General features: G+C 49.6%; 1 protein-coding gene across 1 annotated transcript in view; it reads left to right on the forward strand.

The window, feature by feature from the left end:
- Positions 1-250: 250 nt before the first annotated feature.
- Positions 251-24,854, forward strand: part of LOC311526530 (antigen WC1.1-like) — a gene marked incomplete at both ends in the record, with an annotated part of 60,557 nt that continues 35,953 nt past the window's right edge. Inside the window, 2 exon segments of the mRNA XM_084639685.1 lie at positions 251-314; positions 7,524-7,838. Of these exon segments, the coding sequence (XP_084495811.1) occupies positions 251-314; positions 7,524-7,838 (379 nt within the window).

Consider the following 24,854-nt stretch of genomic DNA (forward strand, 5'->3'; position numbering starts at 1 on the left):
ATGGTGATGCTTGTTGCTTTTGAGTTTTATTGGATGTTTTAGCTTCATACATTCACAGATAAAACCACTGATAATAACTAAAAAGGCAGATGGGTTTGCTATTGGTTCCTTCCCGCAGCTGATGCCAGCCTCTGAATCTATATATTTCCCTTCCACTGCTTTGTTGTCACTTGTCAGTCACAGAGGAGCCCTGGCAGGTGTTTAGGTGCAGCCAGTGCAGTGAATGAGGGGACAGCAAGTCAGGCTGGCAATGAAGGGACATCTCTCCACTCCGGTGCTGTGGCTTCTTCTCCTCACAATTCAGGTCATAGCAGGTAAGTCTCCTCAGTGTTTCACCAGGAGAGCTGGGTTAACTGGAACTAGGGTGGTAACTTTTACAGTCTGCTTTTTACCATCTGTGTCTGGCTTGGAGGTTGTGACTTTTCCTTTTGGGATTGGACCTTGCCACTGTTACCGAGGCTTTTACTACTTTGAGATTGAACTAATGCAATGACCTCTGTGTGGGGCTGCACCTTAAAACCATTCAGAGAACAAAGCTGGTGCAAATGGCAGTGACTCACTGAGCAGCGCATCTGGCTGGGAGCATGTTACAGCCATTCTGCAGGGTCTGCACTGGCTGCCCAGCTATGGGTGGAGGTTAAGGTGTTGGTGATGATTTATAAAGTCCTAAATGGTCTGGGACCAGCCTCTCTGAGGGATCACCTCTCTCCCTGTGCCGTATGGCCAGAGCTATGGTCAGCAGGGTACCCGAGCTTGTTCCCCCTTTTATAAAGGAGAGTGGTGGCTGGCAGGATGCTCTCTGTGGGGGCTCCAGGACTCTAGAACTTGCTCGCCCTTTGGGCCAAAATAGTGCAAATTTGGTGATGACCTTTTGGGCACACTGCAAAATACACTTGTGTGAGGCGTGGGGGTTGGGAAGGACACAGGCTGTGCATCACATAATGAGAAAGGGGTGGAAGGAGTTTCTGTAGGTGTCTGGCTAGCTGAGTTCCTATTGAAATGGTCACTTATGCTGCTGGAATTTGTGTGTTATCCATGCCGTCCGGGTGCCTAGAGCCTTGGCTAGGCGTCACTTTAGTGTTTTAAATCCCAAGAAATACATCAATAATTTGGGATCCAACAGAAATGTCTGTTGGTCCAGAATCCAACAGCTCCAAGGGCCAAGTCCTGGCTCCTCACTCCCCCATTCACTCACTGAAGCCAGGAGAAGTTTTGCATGTGTGAGATGAGCAGGATTTTCCCAAATAAACCCAGAGCTGATTCCTACCACAGAATGAGTGAGGGGGTGTGAGGTAGGGTGCAGTGTGCAATACCCTGTGCGTGTGAGGGTACTGGAAGTTCTGCCAGCGGGAAGATTTATGCTGTGGGACCCCTGCCTCCCTCCCTCCCTCAGGGTTTCTGCTGGCACACAGCAGCTTTGAATCCGAGCTGGAGTCTAGAGAAGCCCGACCAGCACAAGCTGCATGGCAGAGGTGCTGTATCAGTGTCTCTGTCATAAATATAAAGGGAAGGGTGAACCCCTTTAAAATCCCTCCTGGCCAGAGGAAAAAATCCTCTCACCTGTCAAGGGTTAAGAAGCTAAAGGTAACCTCACTGGCACCTGACCAAAATGACCAATGAGGAGACTTTGAAAGATACTTTCAAAAGCTGGGAAGAGGGAGAAAAACAAAGGGTCTGTGTCTGTCTGGGTGATGCTTTTGCTGGGGACAGAACAGGAATGGAGTCTTAGAACTTAGTAAGTAATCTAGCTAGATATGCGTTTGATAATGATTTCTTTAAATGGCTGAGAAAATAAGCTGTGCTGAATAGAATGAATATTCCTCTCTGTGTGTCTTTTTGTAACGTAAGGTTTTGCGTCGAGGGATTCTCTATGTTTTGAATAGAATTACACTGTAAGATATTTACCATCCCGATTTTACAGAGGTGATTCTTTTACTTTTTCTTCTATTAAAATTCTTCTTTTAAGAACCTGATTGCTTTTTTCATTGTTCTTAAGATCCAAGGGTTTGTTCTGTGGTTACCTATGCAAATTGGTGAGGATTTTTATCAAACCTTCCCCAGGAAGTGGGGTGCCAGGGTTGGGAGGATTTTGGGGGGAAAGACATTTCCAGACAACACTTTCCTAATAAAATAAACCCAGATAAACGTTTGGTGGTGGCAGTGGAAGTCCAAGGGCAAAGGGTAAAATAGTTTGTAGCTTGGGGAAGTTTTAACGTAAGCTGGTAAAAGTAAGCTTAGGAGGTTTTTATGCAGGTCCCCACATCTATACCCTAGAGTTCAGAGTGGGGAAGGAACCTTGGCAGCCTCTCACGGCCACATTGGTTTCATTCCCTCAAGGCTGCCCCGCCCAGGGCTGCTCTCCTTCCTCCAGCACAGAGGGGGCTGCAGGCTCTTTGCCAAACTGTGTCCAAGCTCCAGGCAGACTTAACACTAATGGGGGGCCTAGACAATGTGTTACAGCAGCATGTGCTCGTCAAATGCAGGGAGTGAATCTGGCCCAAAGATTCCAGAAATGATTAAATATAGGATTAAAATCAAATGTGAGACCCAGATATAATTTAAATAATACAGTGATTGGAACCTGTTGGGCTGGTATTAATAGCATGAGAATGATCCAGGTGTTTGGCAGGGGAGCGAATGCCTCAGCAGTAGCTGTTTCATGGGAACCCGATGTGCTGCTGCACCAGCTAGAGAAACTGAAGTTGAAGCTGATAATGAGAAATTTCAGTCTAAATTATTGCATTAGAGTAAAAACAGCCCAAATGTATATTTCACAGACAGCTCAGTAACTGTGTGGTGATTAGGGACCTAAGACCCTGAAAATCCTGAGCAAACCAAACCATCTAGCAGGTTACTTGGTGTTTATATTTCAAATTCCCAAGAAGCTGAAATATAATGTGCTGGGGCTAGAGCCCATGACAGAGCTGTACATGACCAGAAAGCAGAGCATTTTGTGGTGACTCGTGCGCGATCAGACTGGCATTGCAGGAGATGGACAATTGTTGCTTTGTGAGGAATAAATTATGACATGATTGTGGGACAGTGTCATATAGTGATGCCAAGCACATGTTCAGCTCAATGCATTTTTGTTGGATTTATAAGCAAATGTGCATCATCCCCTAGAAATTTTTTATTTTCTAGGGGAAATTTGAGTTTGCTTCGCATGACGCAAACACAGTGTTGCAGGGGAGTATACAGGATAGGGGATATCACCATGTAGCTATTTTCCCTTTTCCTCAGTGCCCCAATCCCCCTCCATTAGCCCTGAACAGAGGCTTGGACAGTCTTTGCCAGAAGATCGTTGTGCAATGCACCCCATATTTGTCACAGTGATATTATTATGATCTGATTATGACATAATTATGATGGATTTTATCCTACATAAGTCATGTGAGGTGTCGTTGGAAAAGTTATCATTTGCTGAATATGATTATCCTATTTGCATGCATTTATTCTTTTTTGTATCTGAAGATATGAATACTGACTATGTATCTATACTTCAAATATAGTTACACCTGGGTAACGCCCACTAGACAAGATGCTTTCAGTCTAGATAGTGGGTGGGAAAGGGCCTATTCAGGTTAATGGGCCATTCGGAAAAACAATAGGACTTAGGAGAAGCTTATTCTCCAGCTGGTGAGCCCTCCTGAGAATGCTCCAGACAGCCTGTAAGTAATGGCTGCTATGACTCTACAAAGACATGTGACCAGGCCACATGATGCTGGACTCCATCTTGGGATGTCAGTATTTTTCCATAAACTGGTCTGGGAACCAAGCTTTGAAACAAAGGGTTTGCACCATAAGCAAAAGCTATATAAGGCAGGGAGTGACATCATCTGGGGTCTTCACTCCCCACACAATAAGACTCCTGGAAACTCCTGAGGACCAAAGACTGAACTGCGGGAAGTGCTGGACCCATGCTAAAGAGATTTCTAGCCTGTGTATGAAACACCTGGGGATTCCAAGCTGCAAAGCAAGTGTAGCTTGTGCCTTAAGACTCTGCAGCCTGTTTGTATCATCTCTTAGGGTAAGAATCTGCTAATTCATATCCAATCTATCTAGTATATTAAACTTAGGTAGCATTTTTGTTTATTTGCTAGGTAATCTACTTTGATCTGTTTGCTATCACTTATAATCACTTAAAAGCTATCTTTTGTAGTTAATAAACTTGTTTTTGTTTTCATCTAAACCAGTGAGCTTTGACTGGAGTGCTTGAGGAAAATCTCAGCTTGGGTACTACAAGTGTGCATTGTTCTCTTCACATTGAGGGAGAGGTGGACCAGGTGTTAAACCCATATACTGGTCAGATTTGACCAGGGCAGGATGGTACTGCTCTCAGATCCTAGGCTGGGAAGCTGGTGATTAGAGAGCCTGTATGTGACTGCAGCTGGGTGTGTCCCTACCTGTATGAAAGCTGGTGAAAGTGCAGGCTGGAGGGCTTTGCAGTTTGTCACCGCAGTACAGTGTGAGAGGGAGCCCAAGCTGGTGCATCAGGGGGCTCAGTGATACCCTAGTTCAAGGTGGCACCCCGGGGGGAACCCGTCACAATAGTGATTCACCATTATTGATCCACCCCAAATATGTGGGCTCCAGGCAAACATTATACAATTCTTTGGGCTCCAGGCAAACAAATGAGAAAATATCAGGGATGGACAAAAGCCACAGGTTTCACTCCCAGACCGGGATCTGAATTTACCCAATGTTCAGAATGCTGGCTGGGGTCATTATTCCAAGTTGGGCCCAAGTGGTGCAAGCATACGATAGGTGCAGTATGTAAATGTAATTGTTATCCTGAAAGGTGCTAATGGCTGCCATCACGGGGTCTTGGATCAGAAGCGAATCACAGACATCATGACAGCTAATGGCTGGACCAAGCACACTCTATTAGGCTCAATAGACAGAACCATCAAAATCTTTTATGTAGTAAAAACATGTCCAGACGCTGGGGGCTATTGCCCAAGTCACTGGCCACATGGTCAGGGCAGAGCTAGCCAGGGCTTTCCCTTGTTGCCAATGCAGGGGCCAGGATATTGGTGTTGGACTATGTCTGTTGGAGGGAGAAGCCAGTAGAAGGAGTTGTGGCTGGGATCCAAGAAGGGAGCAAAGAACCAAAGCCTGTTGGAGCTCGCTGGAGGTGCAGGCTGGGGATTTCTGAGCACTGAAACTGCTGGCTGTTGTTAGGTTCAACTCTATTCAGGGAAACAGAACTCTGTGTGCACTTAGCCTTGTGTCCTACCACAAGTGAACGTCACTGAGTTAACTCGATTGAAAAAAAACTAACCCTTTCTTCCTAGTGCAGACCAGGCCCAAGGGGTTTCCTTTGGGACTCGACTGCACAGAGCAGCTCCTAATAACCTTCCCTGTGGATTGCAGCAAAGTGACTGTTTTGTATTTACTTGGCATTGAAGGAGCAGGACGGTCTGGCCACGTACTGGTGTGAATTGCACTGTTCTCTCAGCTCCATGGAGGCTCCTTAAACATGGTGTCCCCAGCTCAGCCATCCACTGCTGCAACCAGCCTGTTCCAGGGCTCATAGTGGAACTCTGCATGTAGCCGTAGCTCCTAGGTGTAGTAATGATGCCTGGACTTGCTCCCAGTCTCAGGGACAGTCCAGGGTCGTCAAACCCTGTCCTGGGGGCCAGTTCTCCCAGGCAATATCTGAGGACTGTGTGGCAGGCAGTGGCCCCACCTCACAGTCCTAGTAAACTGCCTCTCTCCCAGCAGCCAGCTTTTCCTCTCCACAACCCCCAGAAATGCAAAGAGGCCTAGAGACAACTGAGGGCAGGGGGTGAAACTCAGAGCAACTGGGAGAAAAGCAGCTTGCAGGGAGTGGGGGCAGAGTCTGCTCCTCATCTGGGGAAGGAGCAGCCTGTACGTGCTGGGCAGAGAGGCCAGTTAGAAAGGGGAGAAGAGGAGGGGGAAGAGCCCAGGGGAGGAGGGGGGTAAGAGACCAGTGGAAGAGGGAAATGTGTGGGGCAGGTGGGGAGAGGAAGCTCCGTTAGGGAGCACAAGGCTGTAATGCCAAGCGCCACAGAAAAAAATTGCAAGGTTAAAAAAACCATCCAGTCTCATTTTTCCATCTGTCTTTGGACTTTAGAATCCCCGTCTACACCTCTGCCAGCGCTTGGGGTGAGAATCGCAGGCTGAAAAGTCACCCTTTGTGCACCCGAACTGCACGACTCCCCCTGGCTGCTCAGCTGGAGACTGCGCTTACCCTCCCCTCACCCCAGAGACGGGAACTGCCGTCCATTGCCCAGCACTGCCTTCGCTCTCCCGTCCTGCTTCAGTTCCTCTGACAGAAGAAGGGCTGGCTGGGAAATAGCTTGACAGCCACTGAGCTAATTCATGAGCATGGTTCATGCTCGCACACAGAACTTCTGTCACTGGTCAGGGGTGAGTTACAGACAGAGATACTGGAGACCTTCACTCTGACATCAACCATTCACATCAGCTATAATGTCACCATAACACAATGGGATTGGTTTAGCCTTTTGCAAATAGCAACACTTCTCTGAATCCCCCCCACCCCACCCCCATAACTTCTCTGTCGGAGGCTGTTAAGCACTCTCCTCACTCTAGAGGCCCCTCCTCTTCCCTTGCCTCCTTCCAGCCTCCTCTTCCAGACCCCCTCTTCCCCTCTCCACCCTCCCTCCTGCCCCCTACTACAGTCCAGATTCTTCACCCCACTACTCCCTCATATCCCTCTGCTCCAGACCCCCACCTCCCTGCCCCTCCACTCCCCTCACCTCCCTCCTTCCTCCTTCTCCAGACCCCTCCGCACCCTCCCCAGCTCTCCCTCCTACCTCACTCTAGACCCCCTCCTCTCCCTTCCTCCTGACCCAACTTTCCAGACCCCCTCCCTTCCCCTGGTCCCCTGCTCCAGACCCCCCACCCTACACTTTCCACTCCTCCTTTCTGCTGACATAGCACCTGCACCCCATTCCCTTGTAACCCCAGAATCTGCCTCCAGCCCCCAAGTGCCCTGCTCCCCTCACTCTTCCCCTCCTCCTTGCACAGGGTCTCTGCTGCTCATCACAGTCCATGGGTCCTGTCCAGTCCCCTGAGCCATTCAGGGGAAGCCACGTACCCTGCTAAAGTCTCACTGAAAACAGTGGTAGGTGGCAGCCAGCTTTACTCAGGGAGGCCTCACTCCCACGTGCTGACAGCCTGTAGGGAGATGGCGGCACCTCGCTGACTTCAGCCCCAGTGACAGTGACAGGAGATGGTGCCATTTGGAATAAGGGAAACTCGGTGAGTTGGCGCCTTTCATCGTGTTCTCATGAGACAGGTAAAAACACCCCAAATTGCCAGAGTGGGGATAAAATGGCGAAAGCTACAGCAGTGACAGCCCCGAGTGGGAGGCTCTGAGACAGGATCAGGTGGAGTCATGAGGCAGCTCTGGGCATGTCCCATTCTCCTGGCTCTGGGCGCGGATCCCCTGCTGCTGGGCGCGGACTCTGCTGTGCAAACGCTGGGGAGGAGGCTCCCTGCTCACTCTGACCCTGCTCTGTCTCTCTTTGAAGGTGCCAACCAGCTGAGGCTGGCGGATGGACGCAGCCACTGTGCCGGGAGAGTGGAGGTTAAACACCAGGATCAGTGGGGGACGGTGTGTGATACCAGCTGGGACATGGAAGATGCTGAGGTGGTTTGTAAGCAGCTGGGATGTGGATCTGCTGTCAGTGCCCCTGGCCGGGCTCATTTTGGAGAAGGATCTGGACCAACTTGGCTGATTCTAGTTGATTGTGGTGGTGACGAGTCAGCTCTCTGGGACTGCAATCATGTAGGATGGGCTGCATTCCAGTGCTCTCATTCTCTTGATACTGGAGTGATCTGCTCAGGTAAGAACTCGGCCAACTTGCCCCTGTAGGAAACTCCCCATGAGGGACAAGGGACTGAACACAGTGAGTGACATTCCTGGTGACTCAGAACTGGACTATGCCCTGCACTGGGGTCAGGGTGGAACTGACCAGTCTCTCCCTGAGCTCCCTTGGGCAGACTGGGGATGAGCAGGCTGCACCATCCTCTGCACCACTAGCAGGGGGCAGCTGGGGCAGTTGTTGTGGGGTGTGGTGTTGGCCCCATTAGCAGGTTTGTGCTGATACATGCCTGGGTACAGCCGCCCAGAGTCTCCCCAGGGCTTCAGCAGCAGCTGCAACCCTGCCTGTGGCTGTGGGAGCTGGGACTGGAGCCAGGGGGGGCGAGTGCTGTGGAGTTTTACCCAGAGTTCCCTGAGGCAGCAGGAGAGGAGCCCTGAGCCTGCACTTGTCAAGGTTCCTCCCCCACTCTGAACTCTAGGGTACAGATGTGGGGACCTGCATGAAAAAAAACCTCCTAAGCTTATCTTTACCAGCTTAGGTCAAAACTTCCCCAAGGTACAAAATATTCCCCCCGTTGTCCTTGGACTGGCCGCTACCACCACCAAACTAATACTGGTTACTGGGGAAGAGCTGTTTGCACGCGTCTTTCCCCCCAAAATACTTCCCAAAACCCTGCACCCCACTTCCTGGACAAGGTTTGGTAAAAAGCCTCACCAATTTGCCTAGGTGACTACAGACCCAGACCCTTGGATCTTAAGAACAATGAACAATCCTCCCAACACTTGCACCCCCCCTTTCCTGGGAAATGTTGGATAAAAAGCCTCACCAATTTGCATAGGTGACCACAGACCCAAACCCTTGGATCTGAGAACAATGAAAAAGCATTCAGTTTTTTACAAGAAGACTTTTAATAAAAAATAGAAGTAAATAGAAATAAAGAAATCCCCCCTGTAAAATCAGGATGGTAGATATCTTACAGGGTAATTAGATTCAAAACATAGAGAACCCCTGTAGGCAAAACCTTAAGTTACAAAAAAGATACACAGACAGAAATAGTTATTCTATTCAGCACAATTCTTTTCTCAGCCATTTAAAGAAATCATAATCTAACACATACCTAGCTAGATTACTTACTAAAAGTTCTAAGACTCCATTCCTGTTCTGTCCCTGGCAAGAGCAGCATACAGACAGACACAGACCCTTTGTTTCTCTCCCTCCTCCCAGCTTTTGAAAGTATCTTGTCTCCTCATTGGTCATTTTGGTCAGGTGCCAGCGAGGTTACCTTTAGCTTCTTAACCCTTTACAGGTGAGAGGAGCTTTCCCCTGGCCAGGAGGGATTTCAAAGGGGTTTACCCTTCCCTTTATATTTATGACACGCCCCCCAAATCTCAGCTAGGGTGAAACACTGGCTGGGATTTCTTCCTGGAGCTCTAGGAAAACAGAGTTAATAAGACACATGCATCTCTAAATATACTACCAAGTACATAAAGACTAACAGTATTTTCCACATCTCAAGGATGATTTTAACCAGTTGATTCTGGGAAACTTTCACAGGAGAGTGCATCAGCCACTTTGTTAAAAGCTCCTGAGATGTGTTGGATGTCGAAATCAAAATCTTGGAGAGCTAAACTCCACCGAAGAAGTTTTTTGTTAGTTTCTTTGACGGTGTGAAGCCACTTTAGTGCAGCATGGTCGGTTCGCAGGTGGAAACGCCGTCCCCAAACACATGGGCGTAGCTTTTCCAGAGCGTAGACAATGGCATAACATTCTTTTTCAGTTACTGACCAGTTGCTTTCCCTCTCAGACAGTTTTTTGCTGAGAAACACTACAGGGTGGAATTCTTGATCAGGTCCTTTCTGCATTAAAACTGCTCCCACACCACGCTCGGATGCATCTGTGGTTACCAGGAACGGTTTGTCAAAGTCTGGGGCCCTTAGTACAGGGTCAGACAGGAGTGTCGCTTTAAGCTTGTTAAAGGCCTTCTGACACTTTCCGGTCCACTGAACAGCATTTGGCTGTTTCTTTTTGGTTAGGTCTGTCAGTGGGGCAGCGATTTGGCTGTAGTGCGGTACAAATCGTCTGTAATAACCGGCCAAGTCTAAGAAGGATTGAACCTGTTTCTTTGACTTTGGGACAGGCCACTTTTAGATAGCATCCACTTTGGCCTGTAGGGGGCTGATAGTTCCTTGACCCACCTGGTGTCCAAGGTAAGTCACTCTGTTTAGGCCTATTTGACACTTCTTAGCCTTAACAGTTAGTCCTGCCTCCCTTATGCGCTCAAGGACTTTTTGTAGATGTTCCAGGTGGTCTGCCCAGGAATCCGAAAATATGGCCACGTCGTCAAGGTAGGCAACTGCATATTCTCCTAATCCCGCTAGGAGACCATCTACAAGTCTTTGGAAAGTGGCGGGTGCATTTCGCAGCCCGAAAGGTAGTACGTTAAATTCATACAGCCCGAGATGTGTGATGAAGGCTGACCTTTCCTTGGCAGATTCATCTAGCGGTACCTGCCAGTACCCCTTGGTTAAGTCCAAGGTAGAGATGAACTGGGCCCGTCCCAGTTTCTCTAATAGTTCATCTGTGCGTGGCATTGGATAGTTGTCTGGGCGAGTTACAGCATTTAGCTTACGGTAGTCCACGCAAAAACGTATTTCCCCATCTGGTTTGGGAACTAGAACCACTGGAGATGCCCATGCACTTTCAGAGGGGCGGATTACACCCATCTGTAACATATCCTGGATCTCCCGTTCTATAGCAGTTTTAGCTTGAGGAGACACCCGGTAAGGGTGGACCCTAATTGGGTGAGCATTACCTGTGTCAATGGAGTGGTATGCCCGTTCAGTCAGTCCTGGGGTGGCTGAGAACGTTGGCGCGTAGCTAGTGCACAGCTCCTGGATCTGCTGTCGCTGCATACGCCCAAGGGTCATGGAGAGGTTCACCTCTTCCACACCACCACCACATTTCCCTTCGTAGTAGACACCTTCAGGCCACTCAGCGTCGTCTCCTCCCTGGGCTGTAAACTGACAAACCTTTAATTCTCTGGAATAAAAGGGCTTTAGAGAATTAATATGGTACACCTTAGGCTTTCGGTTGGAGGTGGGGAATGCTATGAGATAATTAACAGCTCCCAGGCGCTCCTGGACCATGAATGGCCCTTCCCACGATGCTTCCATTTTATGGGCCTGGAGCGCCTTTAAGACCATGACCTGGTCTCCTACTTTGAAGGAACGCTCTCTGGCATGTTTATCATACCAGGCTTTTTGCTCTTTTTGAGCATCCTGTAAGTTTTCTCTAGCAAGGGCTAAAGAGGTTCGGAGGGTGTTTTGTAGGTTGGTTACAAAGTCCAGAATGTTAGTTCCTGGAGAAGGTGTAAATCCCTCCCATTGCTGCTTCACCAACTGCAATGGCCCCTTAACCTCACGGCCATATACAAGTTCAAATGGGGAAAACCCTAAACTGGGATGTGGTACAGCTCTGTAGGCAAAGAGCAACTGCTGCAACACTAGGTCCCAATCATTGGAGTGCTCATTTACGAATTTACATATCATGGCCCCCAAAGTTCCATTAAACTTCTCCACCATGCCATTTGTTTGATGATTGTAAGGAGTGGCAACCAAGTGATTTACCCCATGAGCTTCCCTAAGGTTTTTCATAGTTCCTGCCAGGAAATTAGTCCCTGCATCTGTGAGGCTGTCAGAGGGCCAACCTACCCTGGCAAAAATGTCTGCTAGTGCCTGGCACACACTTTTAGCCCTGGTGTTGCTTAGAGCTACTGCTTCCGGCCATCGGGTGGCAAAATCCATGAAAGTCAGTATGTACTGCTTTCCTCTGGGTGTCTTTTTTGGAAAAGGACCCAGAATATCCACAGCTACTCGCTGAAATGGAACTTCAATGATGGGGAGTGGCTGGAGAGGGGCTTTGACCTGGTCTTGGGGTTTTTCCACTCTTTGGCACACCTCACAAGACTGGACATAGGTAGAAACATCCTTGCCCATTCCCTCCCAGTGGAATGACCCCCCCAAACGGTCTTTGGTCCTGTTCACCCCAGCATGGCCACTAGGGTGATCATGGGCTAAGCTCAAGAGCTTGGCCCGGTATTTCGTTGGAACTACCAACTGTCTCTGAGGATGCCAGTCTTCCTGGTGTCCACCAGAAAGAGTTTCCTTGTATAAAAGTCCTCTTTCTACAACAAACCTGGATCGATTAGAAGAGCTGAGAGGTGGTGGGTTGCTCCGTGCCGCCCTCCAAGCTCTCTGGAGGCTTTCATCTGCTTCCTGTTCGGTCTGGAACTGTTCCCTTGATGCTGGAGACATCAGTTCCTCATTGGATTGTGGACCTAGGCTTGGTCCCTCTGGAAGCGATATAGGGGATGGAGCTGTTTCTGTTGACTGTGAACCGCTCTCCGCTGGTGCACTATGTTGGGATTCAGGCTCCGGCTGAGCCTCTTGTGTAGAGTTATCGGCTGCTGCCAGTTCAGGTTCGGTGGGGCCCTCTGGTGTTGAGGTTGCAAGTACTGGATTCAGTGCTGGCACGGGGTCTGGTGTTGGTTGTTTGGCTGGTTCCAGTTCTGGGACTGGTTCCGTCTGGGTCTCTGGGACTGGATCCACTACTGCTGTTGCAGACATTGGCCTGGGGCCCGGGTCCATCACCTCTGACTGGGTCCTGATAGAAGTTTCCGGAACAGAGCTAGGCCTCACGGCTTGTTTAGCCTGGCTGCGGGTGACCATTCCCACCCTCTTGGCCTGCTTCACATGATTGGCCAAGTCTTCCCCCAACAGCATGGGGATGGGATAATCATCATAGACTGCAAAAGTCCACATTCCTGACCAGCCCTTGTACTGGACAGGCAACTTGGCTGTAGGCAAATTGAAAGAGTTGGACTTGAAGGGTTGAATCATCACTTGGATCTCTGGGTTGATTAAATTGGGGTCCACTAAGGAAGCATGGATAGCTGACACCTGTGCTCCGGTGTCCCTCCACGCGGTGACCTTCTTCCCGCCCACACTCAGTTTCCCTCTGCTCCAAGGGTATCTGGGAGGTATCTGGGCCTGTGGACCTCTGGTGTGATTCCGGTGCAATGAACTGTAATCTGTTGGGGTTCTTGGGGCAGTTGGCCTTCACATGCCCCAGCTCGTTACATTTAAAACATCGTCCAGCTGACGGGTCACTGGGGCGAGGAGGGTTGCTGGAGAACGGGGTGTTGGGATGATAAGGGGTCTGGAGGGTTCTTTGGGAGGTAGGTGGGGCTTTGGGCGGCCCCCGGTAATAGGGTGTGGTCTGGGGTGGTCCCTTCTGGTCTCCGCTCCAACTGCAACCAGTTTTCTTCTTCTCTGCCACCTCCACCCATCTGGCTCCAATCTCTCCTGCCTCAATTACAGTTTTGGGTTTCCCATCTAGGATGTATCTTTCTATTTCCTCAGGAACACCCTCTAAGAATTGTTCCATTTGCATTAGGAAGGGCAAATTTACTGGAGAGTCAACACTTGCTCCTGATATCCAGGCATCCCAATGTTTCACAATGTGGTAGGCATGTCGGGTAAATGACATGTCTGGTTTCCACCTTAGGGCTCTGAACCTCCGACGAGACTGCTCGGGTGTTATCCCCATTCTGACTCTCGCCTTGGATTTAAACAGTTCATACTTGTTCATGTGTTCTTTAGGCATTTCAGCTGCCACCTCAGCTAAGGGTCCACTGAGCTGCGGCCTCAGCTCTACCATGTATTGGTCAGTAGAGATGTTGTACCCAAGGCAGGCCCTTTCGAAGTTTTCTAAGAAGGCCTCAGTATCATCACCTGCCTTGTAGGTGGGGAACTTTCTGGGATGGGAAGTGGTACCTGGAGAAGGATTGCTAGGGTTTGTTGGTATATTCTGCTGGGCCTTTATCCTCTCCACCTCCTCCACATGCTTCCTCTCTTTTTCCTTCTCCTCCTCCTCCACATGCTTCCTCTCTTTTTCCTTCTCCTCCTCCTCCTCCACATGCTTCCTTGCCTCCATTTCCCTCTTGTGGGCAGCCTCCTGTACCTCCTTCTCCAGCCACATGAGTTCTATCTGTCTTTCATGTTCCCTTTGTTTTTCCTCAGCCTGAAATTTGGCTAATTCCAGCTGTAGTCGAGCTGAGGATTTGGTCATTCTAACCTCTCTGTTTTTAACTAACTTTATACCCGAGGTTTAGAAATAAACAAACAAAACTTGGCTGTAAAATTTTGCTGTGCTGGAATAGAATACCTATTCTCTGATAGTGACTGTCAGCCTACAGAAAAAGACAATTCCCTTGTCTCTGCTCTGGGCCCAAATTAAATCAAAAAACCTCCAACTACTTGGAAACCTGCTTACCCAGCCCAAAGAAAAAGCAAATGGGTAGAACACACACCCCCTATTTACTTTTAGGAAGAAAAGAAAAAAAAAACCTCTGGGTTGGAAGACTGTGAATTTCCCTGCAGGAGTTAAGTACCCTGCCTCCAGGCAAAGAAAACCTGCAATTCACAAGATAATCCCCTTTTGTCTCTGCTTGGCCACAAAGCAGAGAGAAACCAAGCTGCTTTCAGTTTCAAAGCTGCTTTCTGGACTTCCTAAAAATTCCTTTTTAAAATCTGTATTTCTAGTTCAAAAAATCTCAACTGGATCTCAAAATGATTTCAGGTTAATCCCACCACAATGCCACCATGTCACGGTTCCTCCCCCACTCTGAACTCTAGGGTACAGATGTGGAGACCTGCATGAAAAACCTCCTAAGCTTATCTTTACCAGCTTAGGTCAAAACTTCCCCAAGGTACAAAATATTACACCCGTTACCCTTGGACTGGCCGCTACCACCACCAAACTAATACTGGTTACTGGGGAAGAGCTGTTTGGACGCGTCTTTCCCCCCAAAATACTTCCCAAAACCCTGCACCCCACTTCCTGGACAAGGTTTGGTAAAAAGCCTCACCAATTTGCCTAGGTGACTACAGACCCAGACCCTTGGATCTTAAGAACAATGAACAATCCTCCCAACACTTGCACCCCCCCTTTCCTGGGAAATGTTGGATAAAAAGCCTCACCAATTTGCATAGGTGACCACAGACCCAAACCCTTGGATCTGAGAACAATGAAAAAGCATTCAGTTTTCTTACAAGAAGACTTTTAATAAAAATAGAAGTAAATAGAAATAAAGAAATCCCCCCTGTAAAATCAGGATGGTAGATATCTTACAGGGTAATTAGATTCAAAACATAGAGAACCCCTGTAGGCAAAACCTTAAGTTACAAAAAAGATACACAGACAGAAATAGTTATTCTATTCAGCACAATTCTTTTCTCAGCCATTTAAAGAAATCATAATCTAACACATACCTAGCTAGATTACTTACTAAAAGTTCTGAGACTCCATTCCTGTTCTGTCCCTGGCAAGAGCAGCATACAGACAGACACAGACCCTTTGTTTCTCTCCCTCCTCCCAGCTTTTGAAAGTATCTTGTCTCCTCATTGGTCATTTTGGTCAGGTGCCAGCGAGGCTACCTTTAGCTTCTTAACCCTTTACAGGTGAGAGGAGCTTTCCCCTGGCCAGGAGGGATTTCAAAGGGGTTTACCCTTCCCTTTATATTTATGACAGGAGCCCTGAGCCTGCACTTGGCAAGGGGGAGGGGCCAAAACAGCTGGGGTAGGTGCAGGGGGCAAAAACTGGCTATACTGCTCCACATGTCTACGCTCCTTCCCCGAATCCCCCTGCAGGGAACTCCCACATGGTGCATAGCTCTTTGCTCCACAGCCTGCCCAGCTGTCTTCCCATGCAGGGTGGGCTAGATTTACCCCCCAGCACAATGTCATGGAGACTGCACCTGGATCCCTCTGCACTCTGCATTTGGGAATTAATTTGTATGCATAACCTGGCTTCATCAAAGCGTGTGCAAGTAAAATGCCTGGGGACAGGGCTTTGCACAGCGTGACAAATGCACTGAGAGAAACAGCTCCTGACGCAGATAAGACTTAGAGTAGGACCATGGATCACTGCATCTGGCTGAACAGCGATAACGCCTCTTTGTTCTGATTAGCTCAGTTTGCACCTTGCTTCTAGTCCCTGATCACCACCATTGGTGAGGTCACACCTGAGCGCGGGGGTCAGTGCTCTGTGTGTCTCCCCCTCACACCCTGCCACTCACTTACTATCCTCATTGTAGGATCTCCAGAAACTGTCTAGAGTGTTCACCCCAGCTCTGTACCTTCTGGGCCCCGGCTGTGTCAGCACAAAGGGGCCACAGTCACCGTAAGCCCCACCCCTTCCCGCGGAAATATGCCTGGCACGGTGGTGGCCTCCTCAACGGGCTCTAAACGGGAGTAAACCCCAGCACGTGGAGGTGCATTTGTAACATTGACAGACCCTGGTTGGTGGCAGGCAGGACTGACCCTGGGACCTCTGAAGCTTAGTGCTGTGGGCCTCTACTGCATAAGCTAAAAAAGCACCTGCCTATTAACCAAGGATGTAGCAGACTCATAAAAATCTAGGTGATTTCGGTGCCACTAGAGGGAGACCGAGCAGCACACCCATCAGGCATGGGTTACGCATTGGCTTCCTCTCAGTCCCTGTGCCACTGGATGCTTGTAATTTCTTTGAGTTGCTTGGTGATTGTTTTTTGGGCTTTCTGGCTCTTTAAGTGGCTTGTTGCTTGTTGGAGTTGTTGCTTGTTTGGGCTTCCCAAGTGGCTGCTGCTGCTACCAGGGCCGAGGGTCTCTTTGTGGGCTTCATTCTGGGTTTCCCACATAAAGTGAGTCCTGCAGCTGCAGTCTCTTAGCTCATCCTGGTGTAACTGACTGAGCTGCACCGTCCTTATTTCCACTGTTTCTGTACCAGAAATGCACAAGTACAGAGAGGAGCTAATTTACATAATGGGAGGAGCCAAAAGCAGTAACCTGACAGCCAAAACCCCCATTCCCTGCTGGGCCAGTTCTTGTCTCTTCAGCAGCTCTAGGATCAGAGGCGTGTGTGTGTGTGTGTGTGTGTGTGTGTGTGTGTGTGTGTTGGAGGGGGGAGGGCACATGACCCAGATTTCTGCCACAGTTTCCCAGCCCTGCTCAGTCACATGGTGCAGCCAGGCCCCTACTCCCTGCAGGGCGGCTACCAGAACCTGTGAGCTGCAAGCTGTGCCCCTCGGGGAGAGGCAGGAGGAACAGACGGGAGCTGCAGGGAGGTGGGCACTGCTTTCTGGGAGGGGAGACTGAGGGCCAGGAGGGGGCCTGTCTGGAGGAGGGGGAATAACTTGAGCTGTTCTGGGGGTGGTCGAAAGTTTAAATTGTGCCCCTCCATCCCAGGGTGACCACATAGCAAGTATGAAAAATCGGGACAGAGGTGGGGGGGGGGAGAAATAGGCGCCTATTTAAGAAAAAGGCCCAAATATCGGGACTGTCCCAATAAAATCGGGACATGTGGTCACCCTACTCTACCTCCACACTATCAGCAGTTATGGGTCGTCTCTGCCTGGGATTGTAAATCCTGAACTTCTGGACTGTTTCCTGCTGCTTGGGGGATTTGGGAAGTATTCAGAGCGTGCAAAGGAACTTGACCGACTGTCTGGGAATTAGGCAGGCACAAGCAGTTCCCAAGGTAAAAGCAGAATAAACAAAAAGTGGAAACCTACGTGTCTGAGAAACCCTCACTCCAACCATCCCAGTTACCCGGTTTTGAATATGTAACTCATCTTGGTACCAAAGCAACCGATGAGCCATATAAATGGAGTGTCCCTTCATGTTTAGTATTAATGACACTAAGCTGGGGGGAGAGGTAGATAGTGTCCAGAGTGATCTAGAAAAATTGGAGGATTGGGCCAAAAGAAATCTGATGAGGTTCAACAAGGACAAGTGCAGAGTCCTGCACTTAGGATAGAAGAATCCCATGTACCGCTACAGGCTGGGGACTGACTGGCTAAGAGGCAGTTCTGCAGAAAAGGACCTGGGGATTACAGTGGACGAGAAACTGGATATGAGTCAGCAGTGAGCCTTCTTGGCCACAATAGCAAATGGCATATTCGGCTGCATTAGTAGGAGCATTGCCGCAGATTGAGGGAAGTGATTATTCCCCTCTATTCAGCACTGATGAGACCACATCTGGAGTATTGCGTCTAGTTTCAGGGGCCCCAATACAGAAAAGATGTGGACAAATTGGAGAGAGTCCACTGGAGGGCAACGAAAATTATCAGATGGCTGGGGTACATGATTTATGAGGAGCGGCTGAGGGAACTGGGCTTGTGTAGTCTGCAGAAGAGAAGAGTGAGGGGGGATGTGATAGCAGCCTTCAACTACCTGAATGGGGGTTCCAAAGAGGATGGAGCTGGGCTGTTCTCAGTGGTGGCAGATGACAGAACAAGGAGCAATGGTCTCAAGTTGCAGTGCGGGAGGTCTAGGTTGAATATTAGGAAACACTATTTCACTAGGAGGGTGGTGAAGCACTGGAATGGGTTACCTAGGGAGGTGGCGGAATCTCCATCCTTAGAGGTTTTTAAGGCCTGTCTTGACAAAGCCCTGGCTGGGATGATTTAGTTGGTGTTGGTCCTGCTTTGAGCAGGGGGTTGGATGAGATGACCTCCTGAGGTCTCTTTCAACCCTAATCTTCTACGATTAAACACTATTTACCTCATAAATAAAGTATTCTTGCCCTGAACTTAGAGACATTTACACTTAACGAAAAAATTCCTCAGCACTTTAAATTTCATGCATGAATGCTCAGTGTGTGTTGTTCATTTGAAGTCTTTATCACATGTTGGCACCTGTCACGGAGTGTGGGGAGGTGAGGGTCCTGCACCCCACTCTTCCTGCGATTCACCGTGACTCTCATCCAGCCAGTAAAACGGAAGATTTATTAGACAACAGGAACACAGTCCCAAGCAGAGCTTGTAGGTAAAACTAGAACCCTTCAGTCAGGTCCCTCTCGGGGGCAGAGAGCTTAGACCCCAACCCTGGGGTTCCCTCCATTTCCCCAGCCAGCTTCAAACTGAAGCTCCACTGCAGCCCTCTCCTTCCAGCCTCCCCAGTCTCCTCCTCCAGCCTTTGTCCGTTTCCTGGGCAGAAGGTGTCACCTGTCCCCATCCCCCTCCCGGCTCAGGGTACAGACTCAGGTATCCTCCCTCAAGTAAAGTCACCGCCTGCTATCTCATCCCCCATGCAGATAGTCCCAGTAAAACTAAACGACATTCCCAGGTCAGTCCGCCCCGCTCCCTACAGCTACAGCGTCACAGCACCACACCTGGGCCTTGGCAGGTGTCATAGATTTACAGGATCTGTGCTATGCCCCAGCTTTTAAACAGTCCCTTGGAGGAACGCCTTCAGTGTGCCAGACCCTCAAGGGCGGCTCTCTTTCTTAAGGTGGGTCACGTGGCCTCAATCCCTCTGTGGCAGGGCAGGGGCATAAACCCCTTGGATGCCCTGATAAAGGGATGACTCCTCCCCTGCTTCCCAGCAGGGCAGCGGGGTGCAGGGGCCCAGACACTCAGCAAGGAGCTCAGCTGCAGACCCTAACGAGGGCAGGCTCAGGGGAATCAACTGAGCCAAGTGGAGCCAATTGGGCTGTTGACTGGGAGGAGATATAAGCCCAGAGATAGGCTCAGTGGGAGGCTAGCCAGGGGAGCAGACAGAGGGACTGCAGCTCTGTCTCTACCGACTACAGAAAGCCTTGGGGCCGGAAGACCCAGGGAAGGGTCAGTGTGGGGGATCGGTGTTGGGGGAATTGGGGCTGCACTAAGCATTGTAAATGAAAAGACACCGGTGAAACAACTGAAAGAGGCGTTGGGACCCCTTCTTTGACCAGCCTGAGCACAGGGATGCGAGGCCAGGAACTTGTGCAGACCCTGTGACCGCCTCCAAGACTGAGCCTCTGTGCTCCAGCACTCCTGTTTCACACTGTGAGCTCTGCCCAATGAGTCCAACTGAGTTAGACCTCTACTCAGAGACTTTTACATTCATCAGGGACCAGTGTACCTCAGCAAGTATCTGCAGTGACTCCAGGCAGCCTTTTCAAAACCCAGCAGGATTTATTAGTCAACTGGAATACGGCATCGGGAAGTCCTATGGTTAAGGTTACCATGTGTCTGGGTTTTCCCAGACATGACCTCTTTTTCTGGTCTGCCAACATCTGTCCGGGTGGATTTTCCAAATAAGAGAAAATGTCCAGGATTTTTCCAGATGTTGCAGCTCAGAAAGAGCCATCTCCACACCCTGGTTGGTCCCTCCCCTGAGCATCTGCACCTCCTGGATCCTGCCAGCCCCCGCGCAGCTTGGCCCACCAGGTAAGCGGAGCCACCAAGCACCTCTCAGCCTGGCCGCCTGCCCCACCACAGGACCTCAGAACCTGACCAGGAGTGGTGAGACAGTCAGGCCCCAGCTCCCAGCCCAGGGAAGGGGGAGAAGCCCTCAGGGAGACCTTGACTGATGGGCTGGCTCTGCGTCCCAGGCATGCACCAGCTGGCCTGCCACCATGACAGGAAGCGCGGCACTGACCCCCACCTCGAGAGTGAGACTTCAGGTACTCCCTCCATCACTCCCCAAATACTCCCTCCCAGTGCACACACCCCTCCAGCATCCTCCAAATACTCCCTCCCAGTACACAGACACACACCCCTCCAGGACCCCCCAAACATCTCCTCCAGCACCCCTGACCTGTAACCCCTCTCCAGTGCCCCTCCCCCACTGTATACTCTATTTGGAAACTTGAAATAGGGTAACACTACCATGGATTAGCACAGAGAAGAAGCAAAGGTTAAGATATGGTCCATACTCGCCAAGTCCGGGCTGCCGTGAGCCATGCTGCTGTGGACCCATCTTGGTTTCCACTTTTTCTCTGTCTCTTTGTCTCTCAGTCCCAGGTGAGCTCTCATGTCTCCCCAAAGGCTAGCTCTTATCCGAGACTCCTGTCACTGCTCAGTCCATGGTCCTCCTCCTGCCGATTATGGCCAATTATCCATATTGCACTAAAGCAAACACATCACAATTCCCATAGTCTACATGCCAAGCAGCAATCTTGTACCTACAAGGCAGTACCAGGAGGGGAGCATGAAAATGGACATGCCCCAGGTGAGAACAGCAGAGAGGCCAGCACAGAGCAGATTGAGTACGGTCCCTGTACACCAGCTTTGCACGTACAACAGCCACTTACACCAAATTTGCCCAGGCTTGCACTGGAGAATATGCACAATATAGATTTTGCTGACCACTCCCTTTTTTGCGGAGCCACTGTCCAAATTCTCTTTTGGAGCGTGCCTCTTGTCTCACCGAGCCAGCGGGTCTAGTTGCAGCTACAGCGACTTCACTCAGCCACCAATCACCTCAGAGGTGGCAAATGGGTGCAGGGCACTCGTGGTGATGGTAAAGGCCCACTTCACACCAATGCAGCTGCCCACACATAGTTCTATGGAGACCTGAGCCCCCTGCGTGCACGTAGCCCAGCAGTCACTGCTAGAGTGAAACATTTCTCACACTGGTGAGCTATTTATCCTCACTGGAGCTCTACGAGTCCCGCCCGAGACAGGAGGCCTTTGTTCATTCATTGCAGTGAAGGCCAGACTCTCCTTACGGCCTCTGGACAGACAGCTGCGCATGTCAGAGGCTGTGGAGTTAAGTTTAAATTCGCTGACAAAAAACTTCATAAACACAGAGTTCATGTTGCCTGGAGGTATCTTGTGCCCTGCTAGGATATCGAGTTGGGAAAACTCAGACCCTGAAAACCAGGCAATAGAGAGTATGGTAAACGCCAAGGCAGCCTTAACTCTGCCCCTGGAGCTGGAACTAGCCACTGGCACTGGAATTATTTGCCTGTGCTCCAGCTGCAGTCCCTGTGTTAGGTGGAGCTGTACTGAATGGTGGAGGCATGAGTGGGAGCACTTTGGCAGAGCTGTGACTGTGATGTGAGGAGGTCTGGGTCTAAGCCACCCTGTGATCAAAGGGAAGAGGTGCCTGTGTACCCTGGGGGATCCCGCATACCTCATTTCAGCGCTGTGTTCTGCAGGGTGTGTCAGTGGTGGAGCACAGGCATCTTCTTGCCGCGGGGATTGCAGCCGTGAGGTGAGAGATGGAAGCAGTCTGTGTGTTTAACGATGGGTAGGTGAAAGGACAGTGTTCGCTGGAACCCTGTGAGTACGGTTGAAGGGGTTGTGAGGGGGCAAAGGGGCTGTAAAATGTAACAAGTGTGGGGTTGTTTCTGACTGGGAAATAGAGTCAGTGTTTGGAGGGCACTGGCCACTGAGGACCCCGCTCTGTGACTGTTAAATGTTTCCATTTTCTTGTTTGCAGATGCTCCTGTCCCAGGCCTTTCCTTTCCCTTGGAATGGCTCCCATTTTACAGTTTGTTTTCTGAATGTGGGTCAGTGTCATGGAGGGTCTCAGCCCAGCTGTGGGACCCATGGCCTGGGTGAAGGCTTATGTGGGAGGAATCTCTGATCCTGCCAGGAGTTAGCTTGCTTTGCAGGGTGGAAGGTTTCATGTTGATGCAGTCGTTCGTCAGGGCAGTAGTGATGCTGGTGCTGTCTGCCCCACGGGGCCCTGGGACTGGGGCTGCCAGTTGCCCCTTTTGGGGGAAAATATTTGGGAAACTTAGTCATGGTCATAGAAACATTTAATGAAAATCATTGAATTAGTGAATTTTCCTGTTGGCAAATAATGTTTATAACCGTTAACTTCTTTTCAAAAAATTGTATATGAATTTACATTGGGAATGCCAAAGAGGCTGATGGGAGTTCAGTGACACTTTTAGTGAGACTAGGGATCCTAAGTGCACAAGGTCCACGTTTTAAAAGATATTTAGGTGTCTACAAATGCAGATAGGTGCTCAGTGGGATTTTCAAATGTGCCTGGTGCCGAACTCCCAGGAGATTTGGAAACTCCCAGTAGATGCCTGTCTGCACTCCTAGGTGCCTGAGTGTCCTTTAAAATCTGGCGCTGAGTGACTTTTGAAAATGACACGTAGGCTCCTAGGTCACTGAGGCATGTCTGAAATGTTTCCCCTTAGGCTAAAATCCCGGCCCAGGCACCCAGCCAGAGTAGCTTAGGAGATGCACAGGGGGCAGGGTGTTTATGGAGCCCCCTTCCCACCCGCACAGGATGACCAGGCAATGGGTTGATCGTCCCGGCTCTCTGATACCCTGTAGACCTGGTGTAGCATAGAGGGATCAGCCAAAAGCATATCTCAGCCTTACAGAGCACAAAAAATACCGTATTATGGAGGAATTTTCTGTGACTCCATAGTTAACGTAACAACTATGGGCCCATTATAAGTTTTATTTTTAACTCTTCACTTTTAACAGTTAGTAGGAGTAATAAATTCCAATGCAAAAGGCACAAGGAAGAGTAGAATATTTTCCTTTTGAATTTCAAATGTTTTAACATCTTCCCCTGGCAATGGGAACTAAAGGTAAGTGTTTAATCTTAAGCCTCTCTGGATTGTGAGTGGTTCTATGCAAAATCTCACCATCCTTTTAACATGGGGGACGCGAGGGCAGGGGGGCGTGATATGCATTTCCTAGCATTGTTAAAAAATAAAGATGATGGGCAGGACTTTATAAAAATGAGTTTCATTGCCAATACTTTTCGGCAGAAAACAGACTGGCCCTTGCAGATGTAAATTCTCTAGCAACAACAGAAACAGCCTAGACTCCACTAGTTGGGCATTCACGGTGCCATTTGTGTTGAGTTTCCTTCATCAATAGCACTGCAGTTCCCATGGAACAGTCTGTGTACAGTATCCTCTGTGTTTTTGGCCCTCTCGTCAGGACCTGGGGGGAAGAAAGATTTCTCTTCCCTAAGACCTTTCTGAGACTGGGCTCAGCTCGCCCTGTTCCTCTCTCTTTCCCTACCGGGGCATCCTTCCTGTGCTTCTTTATCAGATGTGGGCTGATGGGCTACTTGGCTCTTTATCCACCCAGCCTGTAAACCTTCTTATCTAATTACCTCAGTCAGCTTTCGTTGGGGGACTAACTGACATCTAAAAGATCAGTGTCACACTGTCTGGAGGGGTCATGACTGTGAGTTCCTACCTCAGGAGAGATTGTCAGAAAACAGGGTAGACGCTGCAAACTGGTGGTGTGTTCTATCTTTAGATTTCACGAGGTCAGTAACAAATGTGAACTCCTGGATTCATAGGCACTGACTCCATGGAAAAAATTAACAGGACTTAGCACCCACCAGAAGCCAAGCTCCCCCAGCGCCTCCTGCCTGCTGGCGGCTCTGCCAATCAACTCCTCTGCCTCCCTCCCTGTGCCTCCCACCCACCACGATCAGTTGTTCAGCGGCATGCAGGAGGTGCTGAGTGGGAGGGGGAGGAGCAGGCATGAGGCGTGCTCAGATGGGGGAGGGGTAGAAAGAGGCGGGGTGGAGGGCATTGGGGAAGGGGTGGAGTGGGGGCAGGTCTGGGGGCAGAGCGGGAGTTGAGAACGCCCTGGGGCAATTGGAAGATAACTGTAACAGTCTTACCATGGAGTCACAGACCCTTAGACTAGTAGTGGGCAACCTGCACCCTGCAGGCCGCACACCACTGCCTTAGACTCCCCAGAAAAGCTGGACTCTGCAATCAAATGGTTACTTACACCAAAAATCACACCCCATTCACTTTGCTCCCAAGAGACCAGTCACTTACCCTAGATCAATTGGTATCCTGGATCTTACACCAAAGACAACTCTGGTAGCCAATTGTATAGTAAATGAACTAAAGATTTATTAGCTAAGAAAAGGAAATGAGAATTGAGAGGTTAGAGCAGTAAAATATATGTACAAGTGAGTCACAGTCTATAATTCAAAACAGTACCAGAGATGTAGTCATCTGCCAGTTTCCCAAAAGTCTCTCAGGGCTACCCAGAAGAACTCTGGGGATCTCCATCTTTTTGTTCACTTATTCCAACCTATTAGAATCCAGACACTCCAGAGATGAAGGATCTTTTTGTGAAACTGTACGTATAGCTTCTTCTCGCAGAAAACAAGCTGACAGAGTAACTACCCAGGTGGACTCTTCCTTTGATGACAGAGATTGAGGAATGCATTTAGAGTGTTTGCCTCCGATCATCACACACAATGACCACTTGCTTTGAAA

Source organism: Lepidochelys olivacea (genome assembly GCF_965140295.1).
Source record: "Lepidochelys olivacea isolate rLepOli2 genome assembly, chromosome: 1".
Lineage (NCBI taxonomy): Eukaryota > Metazoa > Chordata > Testudines > Cheloniidae > Lepidochelys > Lepidochelys olivacea.